The sequence below is a fragment of the Anolis carolinensis genome, chromosome 4 (genome assembly GCF_035594765.1).
Source record: "Anolis carolinensis isolate JA03-04 chromosome 4, rAnoCar3.1.pri, whole genome shotgun sequence".
Classification (NCBI taxonomy): domain Eukaryota; kingdom Metazoa; phylum Chordata; class Lepidosauria; order Squamata; family Dactyloidae; genus Anolis; species Anolis carolinensis.
This window is the reverse complement of record NC_085844.1, coordinates 154990285-155017520: the sequence shown is the minus strand read 5'-3', so window position 1 is coordinate 155017520 and position 27236 is coordinate 154990285. Positions and strand designations below refer to the sequence as shown.

Below are 27236 nucleotides of genomic sequence, written 5' to 3'. Positions count from 1 at the left end.
AAATATACTATATCTGTATGTCAACTTCATGTACAAACTGAAAACAGGTTTGAATGCAGAACAAAACCTCTGCACCAGGGGATTGGTGATTCTTTTGATTCTGCCAGGATGGACCCAGCTATTACTTTTCATCATACTACTCAGAGAAGGGGATGGTTCCTTTTTAAATAAATAATAATATTTATGTTAATCCATGAATAAACTGAGATAGATTTGTGGAGAATCAAGTTTTAAACTAAAATGTCTAGACTTATACATAAGAATGTATAGTAAGTAATAACGCCAGTAGAGAAATTCAGTCCCATCACTTGGATTGGTGTGCATATTATTTTGTTCAGGGATGCTTTAAAAAAAAACATTGCTGGAATTCCAAATTGTTCCGGTTTCCTAAGAAATACTGCCAATATCTTTATCTCGTGGGAAAAATATGCAGTGTTGATTTATTTCTTACATTTTCCTCTCCAAATGTATTAGAGAAGAAATTTAAAACAGTTGTTGAGCCAAAGGTTCCCCACCTTGGCACTGAAGTGCTGTTGCATAGCTGGATTCCCTTAACAACTCTAACGTAAAACACAAGTCTATATAAACACCCATACAAGTCTTTCTGTATCATCACCTCTCTCAGTGATCTGGGACAGGTGGCACAAGCAAAGATGTTGCTGAATCAATGTCACCTTTTAATGGGGCTGATGCTATTGCATGAAGTGAAGGGAACCATGGTGAAGCTCAACAATGGTGGGTTTGAAGACATTGTTATTGCAATTAACCCTGGATTATCTGAAGACAATAAAATCATTAATAGCATCAAGGTAAGAGCATTATTATTTAAAATAGATTAATTTAGCAACTTAATTTTACCATATATTGATACACAGGCTGAGTATCGCTTATATATAAAAATTTGGAATGCCCGTGTTTGCACATGTGTACATAACAAAATAACTTGGATATGGGATACAAGTCTAAACATGAAATTCAAGCATGTTTTATATATACCTATCTGCATTGCCTGAAAGCAATTTTATGCAATATTTTAATAATTTTGTGTATTAAACAGCCTACATTAAACCATCAGAAAGCCAAAGTGTCACTATCTCAGCCACCTACATGGACAATTTTGAAGTATTTCAGATTTCATAATACCAGACAAGAGATGTTCAACCTGTACCAGAATGGGGGCATTATATCACTATGAAATGTGTGCAGTCAGTGCTATAGGAAATCCTTCCCATTCCAGAAGACTCATTCAAATATACAAATGGACCTGCAACAAGATGCTGCAATATGGACTTCTGCTGTTCATGTTTCCATTCCATTTTTTTTCCAGGTTATTGTACTCTGTTCTAGTAGTTCTCAGATTCTGGACTTCAATGTGTTTTGGACTTCAGGGAGCTCAGGATGGCTGTTGAGAGCTTCAGCCAGTTCTGCTTAGGAACTGACTGCAGCTCTCTGGACAGGCCCTGAAACTGAATCCTTCTTCAGGATTTGAGGTAAAGTGATGTTAAGTGGCTTTGCCCTGAGTTAATTCAGATGAGCCCTATGCAGCATTTAGCCACTGGGGGGGTGATCGCATCACACTCCAACCTAAGAGGTCAGTATAGATGGGGCCCCAGATGACCAAAATTTGTGAACCACTGCTTTATTCCATTTCTCTTCCAACACAATTTTCTGCTTTTTACAGCAGTCAATCAGTCAGATTTCCATTACCAATGACCATGACTGGTCCACAGTGGCCTTAGGGTTACCTAAGTTGCAAAAACTTATGATTTTTATCCAAAACATTTTTAAGTTTTCACTTTGCCCAATCCCATTAATGCCTGTCTGTTCTGCTGAAGTGCAGTCATGGGGTAAAGGGTGGCGGTGTAAAAATGTGTGTATTGTCCACTATCCCCTTGAAATTTTCCTTTAGTTCTCTAATTTCTTGCATTGTAGAGAGTGAGACATTAGAAAATTATTCACATCTATAAATCATATATTTGCTGTGTTTGCATTCCCTTGGTCCCTTGCCTTTTCCTTGGATGGCTAAAATGTACATTTTTAATGTTTGATGAACAGTTTTGTTGACTACCATGCTAGAAATATGTGGAGTAAAAGAGAATATAATTTTTATTTTGGGAGCAATGCTGCCTTCTCTTCCTGTTATAAGCTTATTGTTGTGCATGTCTAGTATTGGTTTGGCTACATAAACAAAGCTACTCATATACTGAACACTAGAAATGAAGAAGAAACAGGTCTACCCCAAAGTAACAACAGAACTCCTGAAGCCCACTATTCAATTTTCTTTTTTAACTGTGATTGTATAAATCAATTCTATCAGTTTTGCCTATTAGAATAAGCAAGTCAAATGGAAGGAGGTTGACTAATGGGGGGTATACATGAAAGAGAAAAGTACAGACACACAATCCCTTTCAAATTTCTAAAGTAATAATCAAATCATATACCATACGTTGTTTGTGAACATATGTTTGTCAAAATATGTTTAATTTGAGCTGGGCTAATTTCAACTATTGACGTCATCAGATGGCAGCATACGCCAGATAAGCCCTAGATCATCCATGGAGCCCGTTGGCTCCCATTCAACAAAGCACAGGAACTTCCAGCAGGGCTCCATGGCTGACCCAGAGTCGAGCTGGAACATGAGAGACTTCCCATGTTGCGCAGGAAGCAGTGAGGGGAAGCCGTGTGGTTAGCGTTTCCTATGGGATCAGCTTCCTCACAAGCCAGGCAATGCGGGCTGTGGGGTGATCATTTCCCCCTGCCTTCTAATGGCAGTCACCAGATTGGCCATGACACATAGCAATTCTAGTGGCCCATGTGACGAAGTCGTAACTTATCCTGGGTCTAACAATAATAAGCAAAATCTAATTCTAACTACAAATAAACCTACTAAATCAATGGCAGATAAAATGAACAAATTACAAGAAAGTTATTAACATACTGCTGAAAAAACATCAGAGGATTTAGAATGAAGTGTATGTTCATGTGCAATAGTTAAATGTGTCTAATGTCAAAATTACTCTTTTTTTCAGCAAATACTGTTAGCTGTGTAATCCAGCACTCGTGATGCATACTACAGTATGATTGCCAGTGCCATATTTTAAAACTCCTGTATTTTAAAGACAATCAAATTTTGCCAATTCTCTAAGCATGATGTGCAAAACTGATTCTAATGAACACATTTCTAAAACTCATAATCTGCTTTTTTCCCCCTTTTCCTTTCCCTGTTAGGATATGGTTAAACAAGCCTCAGCCTATCTCTTCAATGCTACGAGGCAAAGGTTTTATTTCAAGACCGTAAAAATTGTAATTCCTCAGAACTGGATGCATAAACCTGAATATAAAAGAGTAACCCGGGAATCCTATAATGATGTGAGCATACTTTAAAATGTTTAAAATATTTAAAATATTTGTTTTGAAAAATCATGGGGATACAATGCAATATATATTTTCCCTACATAATCTTTATACCAGTTCCTACTTTATTTCAGGCTGATGTCATTGTGGCAGATCCTTTCTTGAAATATGGCGATGAACCCTACACCTTGCAGTATGGAGGGTGTGGGGAACCAGGACGGTACATCCATTTCACGCCTAACTTCCTGACAAATGACAGTTTGCTCGTTGTTTATGGACCACGAGGTAGTACCTCTTCATTCAAATCAAAATGTTATGTTTTTACAATGTTAAGAGTTAACTTTTGAAAGGTAATGAAGTAAGAAAAGTTGTGGAAGAAACCTCAAGACTAGAAATTAGTAATATTTTCATGTGAGGTTAATCCACATATTTTCAAGCCATAATACAGTACATTTTCAAAATCTTAATAATTTGGGATGATTCTGCTCTTGTTCAGCTTCAGCAAGACAAGCGACATCATAAAACGTGCTGCCAGAATTTGAGTTTTGCCCCAAGCCTCACATCGCCTGACTCACTGGTTGCCCCATCCCATAGGGGGAAGCATCAGCCACCTGGCTTCCCCTGTTGATCTCAATGGAACACGGGAGTTCCACTGCTCCCGTGTTGTTGCCATGATGGTATATGCTGGTTGAATTTCCCTTTTGTGATGGAGCCCCGCTGGAAGTAGTTTGACATTATGAGATGGGAGGCGGTGGGCTCCATTGCAAAAGAAAAAAGAAACCTGTATATGCTGCCAATTTGGATCCCATCTGATGAGGTTGTAAGTTAACATGAACTTTCATATTACATTTTGCTGGGACCAGTCCTACCATTGGGCAGATAGTGGTGACTAATCTCAGGACAGAGGATGGTAACAAGGGATTTTGGGCTAAGCTACTCTGTTGGTCTTCTGTACATGGAAACACTGTATTTACACCCAGATAGCAAAAGGTCTTCAACTGGCCTGTGTGAGGTTCAGGTGGAATAGCATATTGTCATTTCTGCAAATAGTATATTGTCATTTCTGCAATAATAGCTTTATATTAAGAGGTTTAACATGCCTAAAGATAAGGAAAGCTAATTTAACATTCATTTAGCTCTTCAAAACAGAAGTGTAAGACTCATAATATAATAATAATAATAATAATAATAATAATAATAATAATAATAATAATTTTATTCTTGTACCCCGCCTCTATCTCCCCACAGGGACTCAGGGCGGCTTACAAATACAAAACAAGTATACATACATAAAACATCAAATACCGAAAACGCACAAATGAAAAATTAAAACATACGATTAAAATCAACCATTAATAAGACAAAGTTAAAACGCAGCAATAAAACATAAGGATGGGCTGATCAAAGTGCACTAATAACATAGAGGAAGTTAAAAGTGCTATAAGAACGTGGGGGAGAACCCAAAAGTGAGTTGAACCCTGAGGCTATATAGAGAAATTACCCATGCGGATGCAACCGATCAAGGATAAACATTTATACAAGAATTTAACATTCAGACAGTATACTGCTCAAATTTTATGCTATTTCTAATATTACTTTAGTTTCTTTTGGGTGAAATTACATAATGACACTTGGGTGAATCTATCATATGGTTTTCTTGGGGAAGTGTGGCTTGCTCAGTATCATCCAGTGTGTTTCTGGGGCTAAGTAGTGATTTGAACTCTGATCTCCAAAGTGACAGTCCAGTACTCAAACTTTTACACAACACTAGCGATCATTAACAGAATAATTAAACTAAATAGAACTACTGTATTTAACTAAGAATATACTGTAAGTACCACGTGTCACAGTTAGGATTGTTACTGGTTTTTCTGCAGGCAGAATATTCGTCCATGAGTGGGCTCATCTCAGATGGGGCGTCTTTGATGAATATAATAATGATGCACCTTTCTATACCACTGGAAAATATAAGGCTGAAGCAACAAGGTACAAATGTCTTGGCATATCTTCTACAAGCATAAATGTTTTGAAGAAAATACATGCCTTGGGCATGTAAATCTCCAGAAGATTTACCATTATATACCATTATATAAAGAAGGCTGATCTTTCTTCTTAAAATAAACAAATTGCTGAGTCTAATCACAGTTGTCCGCCCACAGCCAATGTAATATACACTTGAAGTCTCCACTTCATTTTTAAATATTGTATATACTCAAATATAATTCTAGAAATTTTAGTCATTTTTTAAAAAAAATATTGTGTAAAAGTGATATACAGCATGTAAAATAAAATAAAATAAATACACCAAGTATGCATAATACAAATACATCTGCCTACCACACTCACCCCCTTCCCCCACCCATGAACCTCCACCTATGACTTCCAACACCACTCAGAATTTGACCCAAAAAAGCCTGGGTCGATTCATCCATGGGTCAGTGTAAATACTGTACCTCAACTCTTATCAAAAAAAGGAACTATCTTCTTCCCTGAGCAGAGTTTTTAAAAAGTTTTTGTTAAGTGAATTAATGGCATACAGAATATGAGAAAGAAAACATCTGAAGATAATAAAATACACATAATACAGGTATGCCATTTCCCCAAACTCCCACTTGCTCCCCGCTCCCACGAACCACCACCCATGACGTCCATCCCCACCCAGTGCGAAACTAATATCTCAAAAATAAATCCTCCTCTTATCCTACATTACTAAATTCCCGTTGTGACTACTATGAAATCTATTTTTGTCTTCCTTTCTAGATATCCAAATGCAAGCCTCCATTTCTTAACAAAATCTACATTGCTTCATCCCTGGATGCCATTGGACACCTTGGCCATTTGGATATATTCTAATAATTTTTCTCTCCAGTCCTTTAGCATTAGCTCTTTTTCTCCTTCCCAAAATTTTGCCATTATTATTCTCTCTGCAACAAAACTGTATTGACAGATTTCTACATCATCTTTACTGAATTCTTCAGCAAATAGTCCCAAGAAGGATATTTCTAGATTTTTCCTAACCTTTTTAGTAATTATATTATTTTTTTCTTTAATTACCATTCTGCAAATAGTTTGTACCAACTTACAAATTCACCAGGCATGCAAAAAGGTACTTTTCTGTACTTTACATCTTCAGCAATCCCCCATTGAGATTTGCCTATTTTAACTATTATCTCAGATATTATATAACTTCTATAAAGCATTTGTACATATTCTAATAGATCCTGCTATTGAAAATCGAAATCCTCTTTCCCATAGTGAATCCTACTTTATTTTTTTTAAAAAAAACCTATCATATAATTGGTGATAGCAAAACCAACTCTTTTCTTCTTTTTAGTTTCCAGTGCTCTTTTTTAAAATTTAGTACTCCCTATAGGCTCTCATTTTCTTGTTAAAAATTGGATTTATGTTGCTCCCAGAGGGCATAGCCATAATGGAGGTATTTGATCCATCCCCGCCTTATATCTTTTCCACATTGTTAATAGACTTGCTCTTATGGGATGTCTGTGGAAATCTTTATTAATTCTATCTTTTCCATACCATAAATATGCATGCCAACCAAATCTTAGGTTATACCCCTCTAAGTTGAGTAAAGATCAATTTTCTAATCTTACCCACTCCTTTAGCCATCTAAAACCTACCACTTCATAACAATAATAATAATAATAATTAAAAAAACTTTATTTATACCCCACCACCATCTCCCCAACGGGGACTCGGGGCGGCTAACATGGGGCCACGCCCAGAGCAATACAATATAATAACATATAAAAACAACATATCATAACACAATTAAACGCAATACAATAGATGATAATAGACATTACATCAAGAAATAAAAAAAACAACAAAAAAACCCAGTAAAACAAGGGCAGGCCGCATGGACACAAGGATAAAACTCGGAGTGAGAGGGACAGAGGAGTACTCCACTGTGGACAGGGACACATGAAAGTAGGGCAGTCTAGAGGATAAATGCTGCGGGGGGAGTAACACAGAAATATATAACAGAAATTACTCACCGAAAGCACAGCGGAATAATACCTAAGGTCTGGCAGTGCTAAGCCCCCTCTCTCTTTGGCATCAATTAGGTTTTTGTAAGCAATTCTAGCTTTTTTTACATTCCTTATAAATTTGGTCAAATCCTTTCTCCAATGTTTGAAAACTCTCACTCCTTCCATTATCAGTAGATTTTGGAATAAAAACAGCATTTTGGGTAAGATCATCATTTTTATCACCACTATTCTCCCCATTCAAGTTAACTGAATTCTTTGCCATCTTTCCATATTTTCTTTAATCTCTTTCTACGTTTTTTCACAATTATTTTGAAATAAGTTGTTATTTTTGTTGGTTAGCCCTAATCCTAGATATTTTACTTTCGAGGCTACCTTACAAGCTGATAAATTCTCTGAGCAGAGTGTTGAAAAGTAAAAGCTTAGGCTGTACAGCGAAAACCTAAAGAAAGCATTGCCCCCCCCCCCCCCCCCAATATCTAGCATTTTTGAATGCCTTGATGGGAAAATGGCAGTAGTGGTAGCTGAGAGGAAATGCCTCCCTAAGGCAACGTTGGTGCTTCCCCTCTTTATGGCATTACTCAAAATTCATACCTAGTACAAAAACCTGCCATCAACTTAAATACCAGGATGTATAACAGTCAATAATTTGCAACCAGTTAAGATAAATGTAATTGATATTATTGTATCAAGGATCTTTGCTGATATCTCTGATAAAAGCATTGGGACTTTTTTGTAGGAGGTTATTCACAATTTCTGCATAAAATCTTCACAATCCAATCATTCCATCTGCAAAGAACTCTTCAATCTGGTATTTTAATGCTTTAGGAGCAAAATGTTTATCTAGCATGTCAGTTGAAAATGAATGCCATTTTAGCAGCAGTGATATGACAGAGTGTTTATTATTCCTTGATTTCTTAACTGGCCAACTATTTGTTTCTAATATTGTTTAGATGCTCATCGGAAATCACTGGTCAGTATGTATTCCAAACTAAGACGGGGAGTACCAGAAAATGTAAAATGCGACAGCAAAACCATCTCTATGAATCTGAATGTTTGTTCCTTCCAGACAAAGAGCAAACTACTTCCGCATCTATAATGTACATGCAAGCTCTCCCTTCAGTAAGTATCCGTAAAGACAAAGAGGAGGTTAAATGGTTTAATTTATTGTATGTCCATCTGAAAAAAAAAAGTCAGTTTAAGGTTTGCTGAATTAACTATTTCAGGAAACGGAAGTTTAGTTCTACAATATCTCCAATATTGAGCCATATTTGTCTTTCTTCATTCCACTTGTTTCCTCATTTTCTAAGCTGTTCCTCTTCTCTCCCAACTATTTAATTTTCATCCCAATTTACTTTGACTATCAGTTCTGTTCTTTGTCAGCTGATATTCCACTCATTTTTATCATTTTTTTTTAGTCCTTTGATCTCTTTTTTAAATATATATATTTATTTTCAGACATACACATACAAAACATTTACAATTCGCACCACTACCACAAGGGCTGTTTTCTTGTATATATTGATCCTTTTTGAGACTATTCTTCTAGATTTACATACTATATAATATTTGTATCATATTTCTTATGGCCTGATCTCTAGACTTATTCATAATATAATTCTTGACCCAGTTCCATCTTTTTTCAACTTCTCGCATTTTATTTTCATTAACTTTTGAATCATTTAATTTTACATCCATAATTGTGAATTCCATTTGATCTACCATTTACTGATACCATTTATTTACTGTCCACTTTGATTTGTCATCCCATCCCAATACTATCACCTCTTGTGTGCACTCAATTAATGCTTCCTTTATTTCCCTGTAATTTCTCATTCCCACTCTCTGTAATAAGACTACCATTTCTTTTGTTATAACCCAACCGATTCTTAACATTTGTGTTGGTGAAGGCTTTCATGGCCGGAATTTCAGGGTTGTTGTGTGTTTTCCGAGCTGTATGGCTATGTTCCAGAAGCATTCTCTCCTGACGTTTCACCCACATCTATGGCAGGCATCCTCAGAGGTTGTGAGGTAACATGGCCATACAGCCCGGAAAATACACAACAACCCTCTTAACATTTGGTTTGACACATTTTGTATAGTCTGCCAGAAGTATTGTACCTGTTCGCATTCTCACATCCTTTGAGTCCTTTGATCCCTTTTTGTTTTTGTTAATTTTTCTGTCTACCAGTTCCTATTTATTTAAGTATGCTGTAATCTCATCATTACACTAAAGTCATAGTAAGCTTCTCTTATCTGGAGCAAGAGACCTGTACATTTCGAGGGCAGCACAGAAATGAGAGCATTGTAACTTGCTATAAATAATACTCTTCCTCATTTCCCAATTCCGAAAAAGAAAGATGTTCCACTGGCTATCCCAGGTGCAGCCTTGTTTTCAGGAAATTAGAATGGTTTTAGAGGAAGTGGAGTACAATGATTTCATACTCCAAACAGTCGGTGGGATAAAGTGTGAAAGAACTGATAGCCTGCTCAAATTCCTGTTCCTTCTACCAGCAAATAGGAGATCACCTCTGAGTCTCCCAAAAGGTGGATGAATTTTCAACACAATTTCTGGAAAACCTCAGTTAATGTTAGATATGTAAGCTGAAGTTTTGGGGTGTGTAGTTTTCACCCTGCCCCTTCAAAAACCTACTGTGGACTCACATGTCATATAAATGGTGACTGCCATTTTGGATTTGCTGCTATATGGATTATAGAATGGAAGATTAAACTTAGTGGGGTTTCAAGACAGTAGATAAATTAGATAAATTCTTTAAAGACATTTGCTAAATGTCATCAATTATTGTAAGCCTGAGGGGAAATTTGAAATTTGTAAGCTGCTCTGAGAGGCTTTATGGTTGGAAGAGTGGGGCATACATACTCCAAATAAATAAATAAATATTGCTGGAATACCATTTCACAGTTTCTCTGGCTATTTCCCCTCCATATAGCCAGATTTTTCCTAAAGTCCTAAGCAGAGGTTTAGGACCTTTAGCATTTAAGGAGTACCTGCAGGTCCCCAAGGTCCTAAACAGAAGTTTAGGACTTTGGAGATCTTCAGGTATCCCTCAAACGTCATCACCTCCACTTTTGAAAAAAATAAATAGGCCCTTATAAATCCAAACCTGGCTGGGATGATGGCCCATCAATGCCCTACAAGGTTTGACTAATTATTTGGAGCTGGCAGAAAAAAACCCAGAAGTACTCAGGGATACAGGGAGTAAAGGGGGGTCCAGTGGTTTAATTAAGCAACTAAAGACAAGACTTTGACCACATCTGTTTTATAAGACAGGGATGGTTGTAGGAAGTGCCAAGAAAGTTGCAACCCTGATCTATTTTTCTTATCTTTTATTAAGGTTACTCAGTTCTGTGACATGAGTAATCATAATGTCAGAGCACCAAACTTGCAAAACAAAATTTGCAACTTCAAAAGCACATGGGAAGTCATTATGGACTCGACCGACTTTGCTCACTCTTCTTCAAGAAGTACTCCTCCACCTGATCCCACAATCTCCTTGCTTCAAATGCAGGAAAGGATTGTGTGTCTTGTACTAGATGTTTCTGGAAGTATGTCTGGGGTAAGTCTTTTTTCCACATTTTAGCAGAAAGAGTTCTGTAAAAACGGATAAAAGGTAAAAGTTTTCCCTTGACGTTAAGTCCAGTTGTGACCGACTCTGGGGGTTGGTGCTCATCTCCATTTCTAAGCCGAAGAGCCAGCGTTGTCCGTAGACACCTCCAAGGTCATGTGGCCGGCATGACTGCATGGAGCGCCCTTACCTTCCCGCCCAAGCAGTACCTATTGATCTACTCACATTTGCATGTTTTCGAACTGCTAGGTTGGCAGAAGCTGGGGATAACAGCGAGCGCTCATTCCGCTCCCGGGATTTGAACCTGGGACCTTTTGGTCCACAAGTTCAGCAGCTCAGCACTTTAACACACTGTGCCACCAGGATAGTTCCACAATAGCCAAATTAATGTTGATGGAAACAGAAATATCAGCATCAGCAAAACTTCTATGTATTAACTAATGTTATTTTACAATCAGTGAGGTATATTTTGCTCTGATTTGGTGCTAGCTCCAGAGAGATAAGTAAGGGCTCAATAGTTTTGAGTAACTATAATATTATTCTGTTTCTTTATTGCATGTTGCATAGCATTTGTTTCTACCCTGCTTCTGATATTGGTGATTCATTCAACTTTCATCCAGACCAATTCAATATAGTAAGTGGGTCCTTGGTTTCCGCTAAGATTTCTTTTGAGGACCCATTGTGGATACCAAAATCCATATATGCTCAAGTCCTGCTGTAGTAAAATGGTGTCCCTTACGTATGTAAAAAGGCAAAATCATTATTTGCTGTTTGGAAATTTGTTTGCCTATTTTCAAGCTAAAGATCGTTGAATCCATTAATGTAAAGTCCATTGTATTACCTATAGTGGAAGAATGGTAGAAACGAATAAGCCCTCTAGGCTGATTAGGGTATTTTTTGGAAGCCTCTGAAAGACTTTTTGTAAAAAAAAAGACTGACAAAGTTACAAATCCCATTATTTTACAGTATTGAGCCATGGTAGTTAAAATTCTGTCAAACTGCAGCAATTCTACAGTATATAGATGCACCTTTGGGTATGCACCTCCAATTAATATCAATTCAGCACATATAGGAAAGCTCCCAGATGCACTGCACTATAGATCATAATGCAGATCAAAAGTTTCAGGACAATCATATATTTCATGAATGTACTTTAACAGAAAATTATTCTGAGTTTTTCTTCATGAAAATAGCATCCTTTTAGTTTCATTTTTGTCTTTCCTGAAATGCATTGACAATTTTGCTTCTCCCCGCCCCCTCCTCGCCTCACTTGAAATGCAGAATAATCGCATTGCTCGGCTGAAACAAGCTGCAGAAACATTCATCCTACAGAATATTGAAGATGGTTCCTGGGTTGGAATTGTCACATTCAATAATGCCGCAACAATTCAGACCGGTTTACAACAAGTTGTCAGTGATACTGTGCGCAAAACTCTTAATGGCTATCTCCCTATTAGTGCAAATGGAGGAACTAATATATGTGCTGGAGTACAAAAAGGATTTCAGGTAGGAGGGGAAAATCTAAATATGTTGATATCTACTTCGTTTCTTTCTTTAATAATGTTGAGATCTGTTATTGCCAAATCCAGAAGACTGCTTTATAAACACATCTAAACTTGTGTGTATGGAGCATTCACTGAAAAGAAGGTGACACCCATTTAGGGTTGGCAGATGTTCCTTATGATAAAAGAATGTCCCTTATTTGAGAGCTGCAAAGGACTGCCAGGTGTTTCTTATTATTGGGGACACCCCTATTTGAGAATTAGAAAGTTTTTCCTTTTATATAGAGTGAATAAGTGTCCCCACCCCCATATTTTGGGGTGTGGATTCTTAAAAGAAAGACGAGAAATGTGTGGTTGTTTTTGTGTGCCTTCAAATTGTTGCTTACTGTAGAAATGAAGCAAATAGAATAAATAAATAAATGTCATTAATTCCTATTGAACCATCTTGCAATTGTGAAAACTATTTCTATTTCTATTGAAGTCAACAACCAAACAAACAATTCAATAGATGAGAAAAATATACAGAAAAATACAGAAGGAATATTAAAGACAAAGAAAATCTAAGGATCATCTTGTCTTGTCATGCTGATCTTGGTGTAGTAAGTGTGCCATCTACTTTTGAGGCTCTAACTTTAAACACATAAGCAGCAGCATATATTGTTCTCCCTTAATAAATTATTATAAGCAATTAACAATATATGCTGTTTCAATTGGATACCACATTCATCTCAACTAACTTCATGTCTGTAACATATCAGAAATGATTTCACACATTTTTCATTCCACAGTTTTGCAGAAGCTTTTGTCCTATACTTTAACTGAATGCATTTTCCATGCCTCTTGCATAGGTTCTTTTAACATGGTTGCTGCAATTTTAACTACTCCTAGGTATTTTCAAGTAAATATGCAAGTACAGAAGGCTGTGAAATCGTGCTTTTGACTGATGGAGAAGATTCAGGTCTAAGCTCTTGCTTTGCTGAAGTTCAAAGAAGTGGATCTGTAATCCACACCATTGCTTTGGGACCAAGTGCTGCAAAAGAACTAGAAATGTTGGCAGACATGACAGGTAAGGCAATAATTGGAATAAGCAGTTGTTCTCATCTGCACTGTCATCAGCCACTCACAAAAAAGGGAAGGTTGTTGCAAATTTTAGCTTCACCAAGCTATTCTTGTCTACACAATCTCCCAGCTATTTGTTCAACCCAATAAACCAGGTTTCACAAATATGACAATTAAATGGAGTGTCTGTCTGTCTCATATAGATGCTGGGTATCAAAACCAAGCATAACAATAAAACTACAGCAAGGAAATACCATTGGCCACTGGTACTGCTTGTAAATTTCAAGGGGGGTGTTGAAAATTAGTTTTGGACCAGCAGTTGATTGCCTATTTTCAATTAGATGTAATTTACTAGCTAATCAGAGTAAATAGTAGGGGAGATAGGGAAATATGATGTATATATTCAGTTTTATCATACTTATTTACTGTATTATTATAAATGCCATATTTAACTTATGGTAATAGATAGAGTTTTATTAAGTTGTATCAAGCTTTGTTGTTTGGTTTGGTATGGTGATGTGGCCTAAGGGCTAATCAATAACATGTATTTATTATTTACTAAATAGAGTTCTGTTTTGGATAAAAGATACACAATCAACAAAAGATTGGATATATCGTTCCTCTAAGATGCTTGATCACATAAAAAGCCCTCCTTTTCTTATGGTTCTGAACAATGTCTCCCAGTGGTTTCATGTAGATGTTAAAAACCACTGGGGATAGAATGGGGGCTTGTAGTATGCCATATGTCAGCCCCCTTTGTGAGGAGGAGCTATCCCAAAGCTCCACCATTTAGTACCTGATTGTGAGACAGAACCACAGTCAATGAAGCACAGTGCCTTCAGTTCCAACCCACTTAGGTGTTCCAGAATGACACCATGTTTGATGGTAGTGAATGCCATTGGGAGGCTCAGAACATCAGCAAGGACACTTTCCATCAGTGTTGAGTTGAAAGTTGTTCAAACTACTCTCAAGCTAGTATGAAATTGATGTAAGAAATGTGTATCATCCAAGAGTTCCTGGAATTGGAAGACAACAGCCTGATCGATGTGCTTACCCAGAAAAGTAAAGTTTGATACTGGTCTACAGTTGGAGAAGTCCAAAAATCCAAAACATCTCAAGGATGTTGACTATTTTAAAATTGGAACCAGAATCTGCTATCATGAAAACATATGTGGAATTACTTAAAAAGTCTTTTTGATCCTTGTGCTCCCAAACTCACATTTTAAGTATTTCACCCATTTTCATGTTTGGGTAGTATGCAAGACAATTGGGTAGTATGCAAGGCAATGTGTATGATTGCTTCACATTAACTGGAGGCATTGCAACAGGTATCTGCAGGGACTTCCCAAGTTGTTTGGCAAGTTGCTAATGATGACATGCTTCAAGCACCTCCCGCTGAAAGGACATTGCTGTACACTTTGCAGTTTTATCTAGGGACCTCATCATACTGATGCCCCCTCCCTCTTTTGGTCTGTTTCACCAGAAATCACCTGAGAAACAGAAGGTGTGCATAGCACCTTGCAGTGACCTGCGTGCCCTCCCTCCTTCCCCCATCACATAGGGGCATTGGGGCAAGGCACTTTGGCGCCCTGTCTCTTCCCCCATCAGATGGGGGAAAGGCCAAAAACCATGGGTAGCTCCATTGGAACTATCCAAAAGTCGATTTCCTTATCGTGGTTGCTGAGAAAGCGACTTGCCATGTTTCCTTGCCACTTTGGCCATCAATGGGACAAGGCCACAGCCTGCGTCATATGATGGCATATAGCAGGATCTGTGAGCAAAGAGGAGTAAGAAGCAAAAAAAATGTGTAAAGAGGTGTAGAAAAACAACTCTCTCGTCAAATAGATACATTTTGATCTGGCTATGTGTACAAGTCATACTTTGAAATCAAATCTATGGTTAAGAAACTTAACGTACATTCCCTACGATAGGGAGGAACAACCATCAGGAGCTGTTTGAAAAGAAAAGCAGATGAAAATCAAATACATTACAAAGAGGGCTGCCATGCCTACCCCTGCCATTTTCCCATTCTCACTTTTTTAAAAAAGCATTTCATTGTGAAATGAAAGCCTACACTGTCTGTAAAATATGGAAGGGTCAAAAATGCAACTAAGATTACTCTCACAATTCTTGAACATGTTTTGGGCTAAAATAAATTTAGAGCAGTGGTTCTCAACGTGTGAGTCTCCAGGTTTTTTGGCTTACAACTCCCAGAAATCCCAGCCAGTTTACTAGATGTAAGGATTTCTGAGAGTTCAAGGGAGTTGAACATCTGGAGACCCACAGGTTAAAAACCACTGATTTAGAAGATATTTGAGAAACTCAGGGTTGAATTTTCCTCTCCTTTGTCTTAGTACAAGGCACACTAGAAATATATGTGGCATTTGAGTCCTGCTGGTAGATTATTCTAATCATTCTGCCAATCATGTTTCAGGAGGTTTGAAATTTTCTGCCACTGACAGTGTGGATTCCAGCAGCCTTGAAGATGCTTTCAGTGGGATTTCATCAGGAAGCCGGAGTATCAGCCTACAAAGTCTTCAGGTCTGGATTGTGAAGAACTGAGATGAGGCAGGGGCTGGGGATTCAGTGATAGTACTAGCTGTAAAGCCAGCTTGGAAAAATTACTTTTTTTTGACAACAGCACTCAGAATTCTCAGCCAGGGAAATTCGAGGAATGTTTTACATTAAGCACTATTCTATCAAATATGAAAGGCTCTCAACAAAATTGTAAAGGCATATATAGTGAAATGAATTATACAACCCATGTTTTGCTTCCTCTATAGAGGAGATAGAGAAGGATAGAGGTATATTCTTCAGATAGAGTTGAATCAACATTGAAAAAATTTGTAGAATTTGCCAGCTAATTTCAATTTTATGTATAACTGGGCTATAAACATTACGGTTTTCTCTAGAAAATAGCAAATCCGGGAAAGGTATGCATTGGGAAAACAGTATGGTGGAAAAACATTAAAAATCACCTTCTTCAGTGTCCTAAGCCCAGTCCTGTCCAGATCTCTAGATCTTAGAAATATCTCATTACACAATTGCTTTTCTTTTCTTTATGGGATTTCCTGTTTCATTCTCTAATTTGTCATCACTGATTTCATTTGGTGAGAGATTGTTTCCTTTTTTATATATACCGTGTGCTCTTGGTATCCACTGTGGTTCAGTTCTTTTTTTGTCTATGTCAGGATTGACTTGAGAAACTTCAAGTTGCTTCTGGTGTGATAAAATTGGCTGTCTGCAAGGACATTGCCCAGGGGATGCCCTGATGTTTGATGTTTTACCATCCTTGTGGGAGGCTTCCCTCATGTCCCTGCATGGGGAGCTGGCAGAAGGAACTCCTCTCCTCTCCCTGGATTTGAACTGCCAACCTGTGAGTCAGCAGTCCTGCCAGCACAAAGGTTTAATCCATTGCACCACCGGGGACTCCGGTTCAGTTCCTGGACAGCACATGGATACAAAAATGGTTGTTCAAGTCCCATTATATACAATGGGACAGTAAACTGATGGGCAGTTCTAAATAGACACTTTATCTCAGGGCCAATCCAGAGAGTCAAATTGCATAATCCTGAGCTGTCTGAGTTTGGGGAGCCATGTAAACAGTCTCAGCTAGTTCTGTTTCACAAATTAGCCCAATTGCTTACATGGTCCTAAAGTCACTGTTTGCTTTAGATTCTCAGGAAGAATTTGGAGAAACCCACAATTTTGGTTAATGCAGTTCAAGGCTGTGTTAACCTGAATTAGCTTTGCGTGCCCTTTAGCTGCCATGGGGCTGATTTACTCTCCTTTCAAGATAACTGTTCAGTTGGGAAGTGTTCATAGCTCTCCATGGACATACCAACAGGTATTTGTATATTTTTGTCTGTCAGAATGAACACTACACTGAAGTATCCTTTGAGCCATGAAGGGGCAAAATGCTACTCATTTGTCTTTATTGAAAATTCTATTTCTGGTCAAAAACAAAGTGAGGTGTTAAAATTGAACGTAAAAATGGAACCTCTTCTGAGACATCTGTTATTAAGATAGAGAAGATATTATTTGGGAGACTGTCAATGTGGTCGTTGTGTACCTTCAAGCCATTTGGTACTTTTGGCAAGCTTAAGGTGAACCTGTCATGTTTTTTGGCAACATTTATTCAGAGGGAATTTTGCCATTGCCTTCATCTGAGACTCAGACTAGCATGATTTTCCCAAGATTTTCTAGGGGTTGCTCCTGAGTTGCAACCCAACACTCAAACCACCATTATTTGAGAAAGGATAAAATGATGTCCAGTGAAATAAAATGTTCAATATGTCATGTTCATTTTATACTTCATCAAATGCTTTTTAATTTCCCCCTCTAACAGATTGAAAGTAAAGGACAAAGTATTGGTCCCAAGAGCTGGATGTATGGCACTGTATCCATAGATAAAACTGTGGGAAATGACACCTTCTTTGCCATTACATGGAGTGTGAGCATGCATCCACCAGGAATTCATCTGACAGATCCTAGAGGAAAAAATTACACTACTGCAGATTTTGTAGTTGAGAACTCCAACCTTAAAACAGCTCGGCTTAAGATTCCTGGAACTGCAGAGGTAAAAACTGCTTTATTTCAGCGCTATATATTGAGCATAGCAGACTACAAGACTGTGTCTGCACGTTTTAGAATGGAGCAAAAGAAATTTGCAGAGAAAATGAGAAAGTGTAAGCACTTAATCTTCCTGTACTGAAAATAGGATGACAGATTGTGAAAGTAGAAGATGTCAATTTGTTTTTAGAAACCCTAAAGATGTCATTTGATTTGCAGGCAGGAGATTGGAGTTATTCAATTCAGAATACTGAGTCAGCAGCTCAAGTCCTTTCAATAACAGTCACCAGCCGAGCAGCATCTGCCACTGTGCCGCCAATAACTGTGAAGTCCTATATGAGCAGAGATACTAACAAGTTTCCTAATCCCACCATCATTTATGCTGAAGTCACCCAAGGATTTTCACCTGTTATTGGTGTAAAAGTTATCGCAAAGATTGAATCAGCATCTGGAAAAACTACAGAGATAGAACTCCTTGACAATGGCTCTGGTAAGTTTATTTTGAAGTATTTGTCATATTATACAATTTAGAATTTCTCTCTGTGTATATTAAGATACAGTACTACTCTGCTTATTTATATTGTGTGTACATGATTTATTTTGCAAGTAGCTGCATGGGAACATCCCAAACTATAACAGCACTGTTATGTGTTAGGAGAGATTCTTTTCTCCTGTTACAAATGGATTGGAAGGTGAGGAAAACATGAGCAAGGGGGATGCACAACACAGGTGTTTTATTTATAAGGTGTTATATGTTTCAATATGTTTCACTCTAAAACTATAGAGTCTCAATATAGGGCCTTTCTTCCCTGAACGCTATTAACTATATTCCTCAAAGAAGTATCTCTCTAATAACGCAGTTCCCAAAACTATCTCTATCTTCACACTCCAAACATCAACCAACTAACTCCCTAACTGAACTGAACTAATTCTCTGGCTGCAAAGTTCCGTCACTTTGGCTCCGCCCATCTTCAGTTGCTAAGCAACTCCCTCAATTTTCATCAGCTAATCAGGCTGCAATTCCAGTTATGGCAGCCTAATCGCTCCACCTTCTTGCTCTGCTTAGCTTTTGCAAGCAAGGCCTGAAAACTACCTATACACCAACTTTGTAAGGTAAGCTAATCCGTTACAGAGGGCTGCACATGTTATATATATGTAGGGAGACTCCCATTGGAGGGGCATATATGTGTGGCTGTGTTGGTATGCTGAACTCTAGCTCATCTCCAACTACTCAAGAAGAAAACTATACATATTTTGACCTGCAAGATATTGAAGGTATGAGCTACCATGCTGAATTTTGCATCCTAGGTTGCATTTACACTGACAAATTAATGCCATTTGATACCACTACAACTCCCGCTATGGTGGGTCAGTTCCCTCAAACCCCTCCAGTGGTTATGGGAGTTCTGTGTGCCAAGGGGCCGGGCTGTGGCGCAGGCTGTTGAGCAGCTGCAATAAATCACTCTGACCATGAGGTCATGAGTTCGAGGGCAGCCCGTAGTGGGGTGAGCACCTGTCAATTAAAAATTAAAAAAAATAGCCCCTGCTTGTTGCTGACCTAGCAACCCGAAAGATAGTTGCATCTATCAAGTAGGAAATAAGGTACCACTTATAAAAGTGTGAGGCAGGTTTAACTAATTTACAACTTGGAATGAGGAAGTGCCATCAGAGTGGATGATGAAGCAGCTGCTCCCCCCCTGTGGCCAGAATTGAACATCCCCTCAGGAGGTTAAATTGCCTCTGCGTCTGTTTGTCTCGGTCTCTGTTTGATGTGTTTATGGGCATTGAATGTTTGCCCTATGTGTGTATAATGTGATCCGCCCTGAGTCCTCTTCTGGGTGAGAAGGGCGGAATATAAATACTGTAAATAAATAAATAAATAAATAAGTTTGGACCTGGTCCATCATCGGTGGAGGTCACAGTTTCTCCAGTTGTGAGTGAACTACAACTCCCAGAAAGGAAGGTCAGTTCCCCCCAAACTCCTCCAGAAATCAAACTTCAGCATATCAGGTACGTGTGCCAAGTTTGGTCCAGATCCATCGGTGTTTGGGTTCACAGTGCTCTCTGAATGTAGGTGAACTACAACTCCCCCAATTTGGGGGTGAATTTCCCCCCAAAGACCTCCAGTATTTTTTGCTGGTCATGGAGGCTCTGTGTGCCAATTCCATCCTCGGTGGAGTTCAGAGTCTTATTGATTGCAGGTGAACTATAAATTCTAGTACCTACAACTCCAAAATGTCCAGGCCAGTTCCCCTCAAAACCCACCAGTATTCAAATCTGGGCATATTGGTAATGCATGCCAAGTTTGGTCCAGATCCATCATTATTTGGGTTCATAGTGCACTCTGGATGTGGGTGAACTACAACTCCTATAAATCCCTCCAAAGACCTCCAGTATTTTTTTTGTTGGTCATGGGGGTTCTGTGTGCCAAGTGAGCTCCAGGTCCATCGTTGGTGGGATCCAGAGTGCTCTTTGATTGTAGATGAATTATACACCCCAGTGCCTACAATGAGTATAAATCAAGGTGAATTGCCCCCAAATCCTTTCAGTATGTTCTGTTGGGGATTCTGTGTGTCAAATGTGATCCAGGTTCATTGTCAGTGGGGGTCACAGTGCTCTGGCTTGATCCAGAGTGAACTACAACTTCCATCATGTGGAGTCAATTCCCCAAGCTCCTTCAGTATGTTTAGTTGCTGTTCAGTTCTGCTCTGTTTGTTATGCAGACAGAGTTAAAAAGAATAGGAAAGGGTTAAGGGAGAGAGAGTGAGCAGGGTCGTGCAAATTCCACAGCAATGGAAAGAGAAATTAACTCTGGGATGCCTGCCTGTGGTGGAGGAAACACATAAAATCTAGGATGAAATGGTCACCAAATCCTTGGGTGGTGGGCCATATTGTTTGGGGAGGACATTGGCAGGGTTTGTGCTACATGTTCATGACAGTCATTATAACCTGCAATGTCAGTGGAAGGAGTGCCCTTGGAGGCTTCTTAGCACTTGGAACTATAGCTGTTTGTGGGAACGGGAGGCTGTCTGTGTAAGTAGACACCTCCACCACATACACACATAAGGATTTTCAATTTTATTATGTGTATAGATTAGTAGCACATCTAACTTGCTTTAGATGTTAATTTCAAGTACCGTACTTATTTATGTATATCAATTCAGGTGCTGATATTCTCAGACATGATGGAATCTATTCAAGGTATTTCACAGCTTTCAAAGAAAATGGTAGACACAACATCAAAGTGAGCATCCAGGGGAAAGACAAGACTGCCAAGCGGACTCGCAGACACAGTCATACTCTCTACATACCGGGTTATATAGAAGATGGTAAGCATCTATGAATGAACATTATTTTTTTTTAAATGCAGCAGATATAGAGAAAAGGGAGTATTGATTCTCAAAATATGAAATATATACCTTTACAAAAGTTATTTCCTTGCCTTTACCTCTTATATTACTCTCTTTATAAAAGACAAGGAGACTAAGGACACAAGGCAGTTAAATTGCAATTATTGCAGGATAATACTTGAACTTTTCACATGGCATTGCTCTTCTTCTGTTGTTATCGTAGAGGGAAACTTTTGGAAAGTATTTCTTTTCTAAAAAGAGGTCATTAATTGATTATTTATGTTTGCAAAGTGGTTTCCTATCAGGAGAACAACAAAGAGGAACAACATCATGTAATAAATCTCAGCCAAGGACTGTATTATCCTGCTGTAATTGCAATATCCTGACGTGTGTAATATGCTTTTAAGCACAATCTCATCTAAACATGCTCTAGTATATATTCACATGTTTTTGTCTTTGAAGAGAAGAACTGGACAAGACTGAGCTGTGATTAACTGGCACCAACCAGGTTTGCCCAGTCCCTACTTTCACAGTCTCCAAGGTTGATTTCACCCCGTAAATTCTCATTAGCATTGGTGCATGTCTTTGGATATCTTTAGAAATAATGATACAATTTCTTTGTTACAAAATTTTAAAATAATATTATGGCAACCCATTCCTTAGCTTTCTTAAGACATATACCCTTCTGTTTCGATTTGTCAGTCTAAACTAGAATAAAAACAACATGCTCTTCTTTTGCTAGTTAACAACCATCTGTAATATGCAATATTAACACAATTTTATGTCATAATATGAGGTGCTAATTGGTTAATTTATGGTGTGTTGTATTGTACATCCATCGGCCTCTATTAGCATTGTATATATTTTACTGGTGCACAATACAAGACTTGAAAAGTATGTGGGAAATGGAGTTACAAATTACAGAAAAAAGATATGAGACAAGTGGCAGAGACAATAGGGACAACAAGGAATACAAAAGAGAAATGAGGAGGAAAATATTACATAAGTGGTATCGTAAACATTGACAATTAACAAACTGTTATAAAAATGGGAGCAGCCAGTGCTGGCATGGATGTCAACAGAAAGGGCGGCTTATGCACATGATGTGGGAGTGCGAACAGTACAATGCTTCTGTACTGGCAGACTATACAAAATGTGTCAAACCAATTATTAGGAATCGATTGGGTGATAGAAGAAATGCTGGTCTTCATACAAAAAAAATTATAAATAAAAAAGATTTATGGTGTGTCATCATAGAATTAATATGATCACTTATTCTAATAGGACTTCTAAATGATGTTTTTCTATAGGCAAAATAAAAATGAATCCACCAAAACCTGAACCTAATGTGAATGAAACCCAAGGAAACATGGATAATTTCAGCAGGATTGCATCAGGGGGTTCTTTTCTAATGACAGACGTTCCAGCTGGATATATCCCAGATGTCTTTCCTCCTTGTAAAATCACTGACCTTAGGGTTGAACTTACTGAGGAAGATGAATTTCATTTTTTCTGGACAGCTCCTGGGAATGATTTTGATGTAGGAAAAGGTGAGAGAAATTCTACTTTGAAGAAAGGTTATAATTTCATCAGGAATATAGAATGTATCTTTTCTGCATAAAGGGGGAGAAAGGAGAAAACATAACACAATTATCTCCTTTTAATACTCCAGAATTATATTATATTATATTATGCATGCATTTGCCTTCAAGTCTTCTGTCAATGTATGGTGATACCATGATTTTCATAGAGTTTTCTTAGGTAAGGAATATTCAGATGTGGTTTTGTCAGTTCCACTCTCTGAAATACAGCCTACAGCTTCTGATATTTATTAGTGGCCTGTCATCCAAGTACTAATCAGGATGGTCTCTGCTTAGCTTCCAAGAACAGACAGGAAATGGTGCTTTTCAGGTACAGGAAAGCAGTATTACATTATTACTATAGAAAGAGTATTTCAACCCTCATGGTGTCTGTTACTGACTGTCTTTTACCACTTGGTATTCATTGCTGTTCTCTAGTTCATGTCCTAACCACAGCTTCCAGGAATAGACCAGATCTGGTGCCTCTAGAGTAGGCCTGCATAACCCCCCCCCCCCCATGATTTGCTTCAGCTCCCATAATTCTTGACTATTGGACAAATTAGCTAGGGTTTCTGGGAGTTGGAGTCTCTCCCTTGTAGCATGCTGGAAAGACAGAATACCACGGAAAGCCACCGGAAGTGGTCGTGCGCCATGGGATGACCTCTTTGGGACCCCATTTTGCCAGCATATGAAAACGGAGAGCACACCGGGGACAAATCATCATCATCATCATCATCATCATCATCATCATCATCATCACCATCACCATCATCATTTAATTACTTATTAATCGCCCTCCATCCAAGATGCTCTAGGTTATTTACAAGATAAAATTGTAAAGGATAAAAATACATACATACAAATATCGATAAAATTAACATAGATTAAAAGCTCTAGTAAAGAGCCATCCATGTGATGAGATCCTAGGAACTGATATAACCATGGGGTCATGTGCTCTCTATAAGTTATCCTAAACAATACACTATCTTTTATTAACACTTTTAAGAGAAACCTCTCTATGTAACACACATTAACGTTACCAGAATAAACATTTTCAGAAACCAATGTAACTAGATGCAATGCTAATATCTTGAGCTGCTCTTGTTATCACTGTTACTTTAGAACCATGCTAATCCAATTGTGTTCCCTACTGCTTATTTTTCAGCTGAAAGATATGAGATAAAAACGAGCATCAATCCTTTGGAACTAAGGCAGGTGACTTTTCATCATGCCACATCTCTGAATACATCTGCCCTGATACCTGAGGTTGCTGGGATCAAACAATCTTTTCAGTATAAGGCAGAAAACTTCACAAAAGAAAATGGCACCTCCATTTACTTTGCCATTCGTGCCATCGATGACAGCAACAATATTGGAGAAGTATCTAATATCGCAATGGCAACTGTGCTTTTTCCCCAGTTGCTTGAACCCCCCTCTAATAATGAATACAACAAAATAGTCACCATTGTTGTAATAACAATATGTTCTTTCACTGTTGTCTGTGCTATTATAAGTATAATCATTTGTGTTTTAAAGAAGAGAAAAATGGGGGATCCTAAAATTCTTGAGACTGCATAACCTTTCAGGAAATAGGAATCTGAAACTACATAGTGAGGAAAGTGGGTGTGATTTAGACTAACTTGACTGTAAATCATGACTAACTTGTCCAACTGATTTTAATTAGATTCATTTTCAAGTAACTTGGTGCCCCTACACTATAGAATAAATGCAGTTTGATACCTCTTTAATTCCATGGCTCAATGCTATGGAATAATGAGAGTTGTAGTTTTACAGGGTCAACACTTTTCTCTGCTAAGGAAGAGGAAAGGAACACCAGTGTGTTACCAAGCTACAAATTCCAAAATTCAATAGCATTAAGCCATGGCAATCAAAATAGTGTCAAACTGTATTGGTTCTACAGTATAGAGCCAAGCTTGTTCTGGATCCAGCTCAATGACAATATTTCAATACATAAAGCAATAAATCACTTATCTCTATAACTAGTATGAATCTTGGGGTTTTCAAAAGTTCTAGGATAATTACCCAAAGTTGTACTAATTGTAACTTTCTTAGTTGATCATAGGTCCCTTCCATGCGGCGGTATACAATCCACATTAAATTGGAATATATGGCAGTGTGGACTCAGATAACCCAGCTAAAAGCAGATATTATCGATTATCTGCCGTGATATTCTGGATTATATGGCTGTGACGAAGGGCTCATAGAAATATGATCTTTTCTGCCCAGTAAATAAGAAAGACAACTGCTATTTTATTTAAACCAGCATTCTCTACCTCTGTTATCCAAAACATGATCAAGCTGTTGTTATGAAAAGTTGATCAGTCTTTCCCAGAATGTGCAATTGCAAAGAACATTAATTTCTTCTAAGCAAACAGTCATGGTGTGACAACTAGTTGCAGCAAGCCCAGGGTAGCATTGAAGCATGACTATTTGTGTCTCCTGCAATGCAAAAGAAATTCCATTGCAGATGTGTGCTTCAGACTATTACAGACAGTCCCTGAGTTACAAATATCTGACTTACAAACAACCCATAGTTAAGAATGGAGGTGAGACAATAGATTTCTGTCACAGAAATCTACTTCTAGTAAGAGAAATTGACTCCTAAAAGAGTTATTGTGGGGAAAAGGTGTCTCCACTGAAGCTTTATCAATAATCCTTGTTTCCACAACAAGCCAAACTTTTCAAAATCCAGTTATCACAGGGACACAAAAGGGACACAGTGAGGCGAAGTCTTCTGAGCAGGGGCACAGAAAAGGCAGCAAAACAAACACCACAGGGTTGTTAGCCCTTCCTTATGCTATCCAAAACTAAAAGATATATATTTTTGCTGGAGTTACACATTTAACAAGTAACTGTTCAATACAAATTCAACTTTAGAACATATCTACAGAACCTATCTTGTTCGTAACTTGGGGATTGCCTGTAATAAATGCTAAATGCAAATAATCCTTGAAAACTGTAGTTTTATTGAAAATTTCAAACCAACAATCCAGATCTGAATGTATGTGTATATATATACACTCTGTGTGTGTGTACTCGTATATGTGATGTTTGTTCTAAAAATAAAAATAAAATACATGAAAATTCCTTTTCTGTGAACACTTTTGATTTGATACTTTTTTGAGATCAATAACCCTTTTAGTGTGAAGCATCATATTTCTCAAAAGAAAATGATCATATTATCTACTTTCCCATTCATCTATTTGGTGTCCAAACAAAATGAAAAATGTCAGCTCTATCAAGGGCTGCTTTGCTTCCAGCTGACTTTGCTAAATCCAGCTGATATACACACAATGCCTTGGAAACCACTTTACTGCTACTCCTATTTTTTTAATGCCAGTGCAGCCTTTTTTGAGCAACTATTAAAAATTGTGTAGCTTAGTTTTTGGAATCAGATACATTATGTCACAATGCTATCACAACAGCCATTGCATTGTGTGTGATGCAGAGTAATTTGGAATTAGCAAACTCTTAAGATAACCTAAATAAAAGCAGATGCAGGGAATGCTGTGGATGTAGCATATTTTGATTTCAGTAAAGCCTTTGACAAGGTCTTCCATGACCTTGCAAACAAAGTAGTAAAGTGAATGATCATAATAATAATATACTTTATTTATATTCCGCTTTATCTCCCCAGAGGGACTCAGAGTAGATTACAGAACATATATGAGGCAAACATTCAATGCCTTTTGCACAGCAACATACAAGACATAGACAGAGGTAAAGGTCTTCCCTATTTTTCATCTCTAGTGTCTGTAGGTGATGCTCAACTTCACCATGGGGAGTGTTCTTGTTCTATTTTTCCATGCCTAGGAGTTTGTTATCCATAGATATCTCTGATCTGTTGCTGGCATGTTTTGCATATCTGTACAAAGCACCCTTTTACTTTCCCACCGAGGCGGTACCTATTGATCTACTTGCATTACATGATTTCAAACGACTAGGTTGGCAGAAGCTAATGCTGATAGTTGGGAGCTCACCATGACTCACGGCTTTGAACTGCTAACCATCTGGTTGACAGATTTCCTGCAGCTAGCAGTTTAACCCGCTGCAGTACCGTGGTCCTTAATACTACTGTTCGGTAGATTTATAATTGTTTAAGTGACCGAACCCAAGAGGTACTCAGTTTGCTTCACTTTAGCTATATTGCCATATATCAGTTATTCTTTCAGCAACATCTGTGCCCATGCAAAATTTGCACTCC

At 38.0% G+C, this 27236-nt stretch overlaps 1 protein-coding gene across 1 annotated transcript; it reads left to right on the top strand.

The window, feature by feature from the left end:
- The first annotated feature begins 608 nt into the window (after nt 1-608).
- Nucleotides 609-26119, top strand: LOC100556582 (calcium-activated chloride channel regulator 1). Its single transcript, XM_003220117.3, has 14 exons — nt 609-809; nt 3229-3369; nt 3489-3639; nt 5232-5340; nt 8315-8483; nt 10718-10939; nt 12230-12454; nt 13339-13516; nt 15944-16050; nt 17858-18088; nt 18301-18571; nt 21246-21410; nt 22742-22981; nt 24177-26119. The coding sequence occupies exons 1-14, from the start codon at nt 654-656 to the stop codon at nt 24587-24589; spliced, it is 2778 nt and encodes a 925-aa protein (XP_003220165.1). The 5' UTR covers nt 609-653; the 3' UTR covers nt 24590-26119.
- The last annotated feature ends 1117 nt before the right edge of the window (nt 26120-27236 follow it).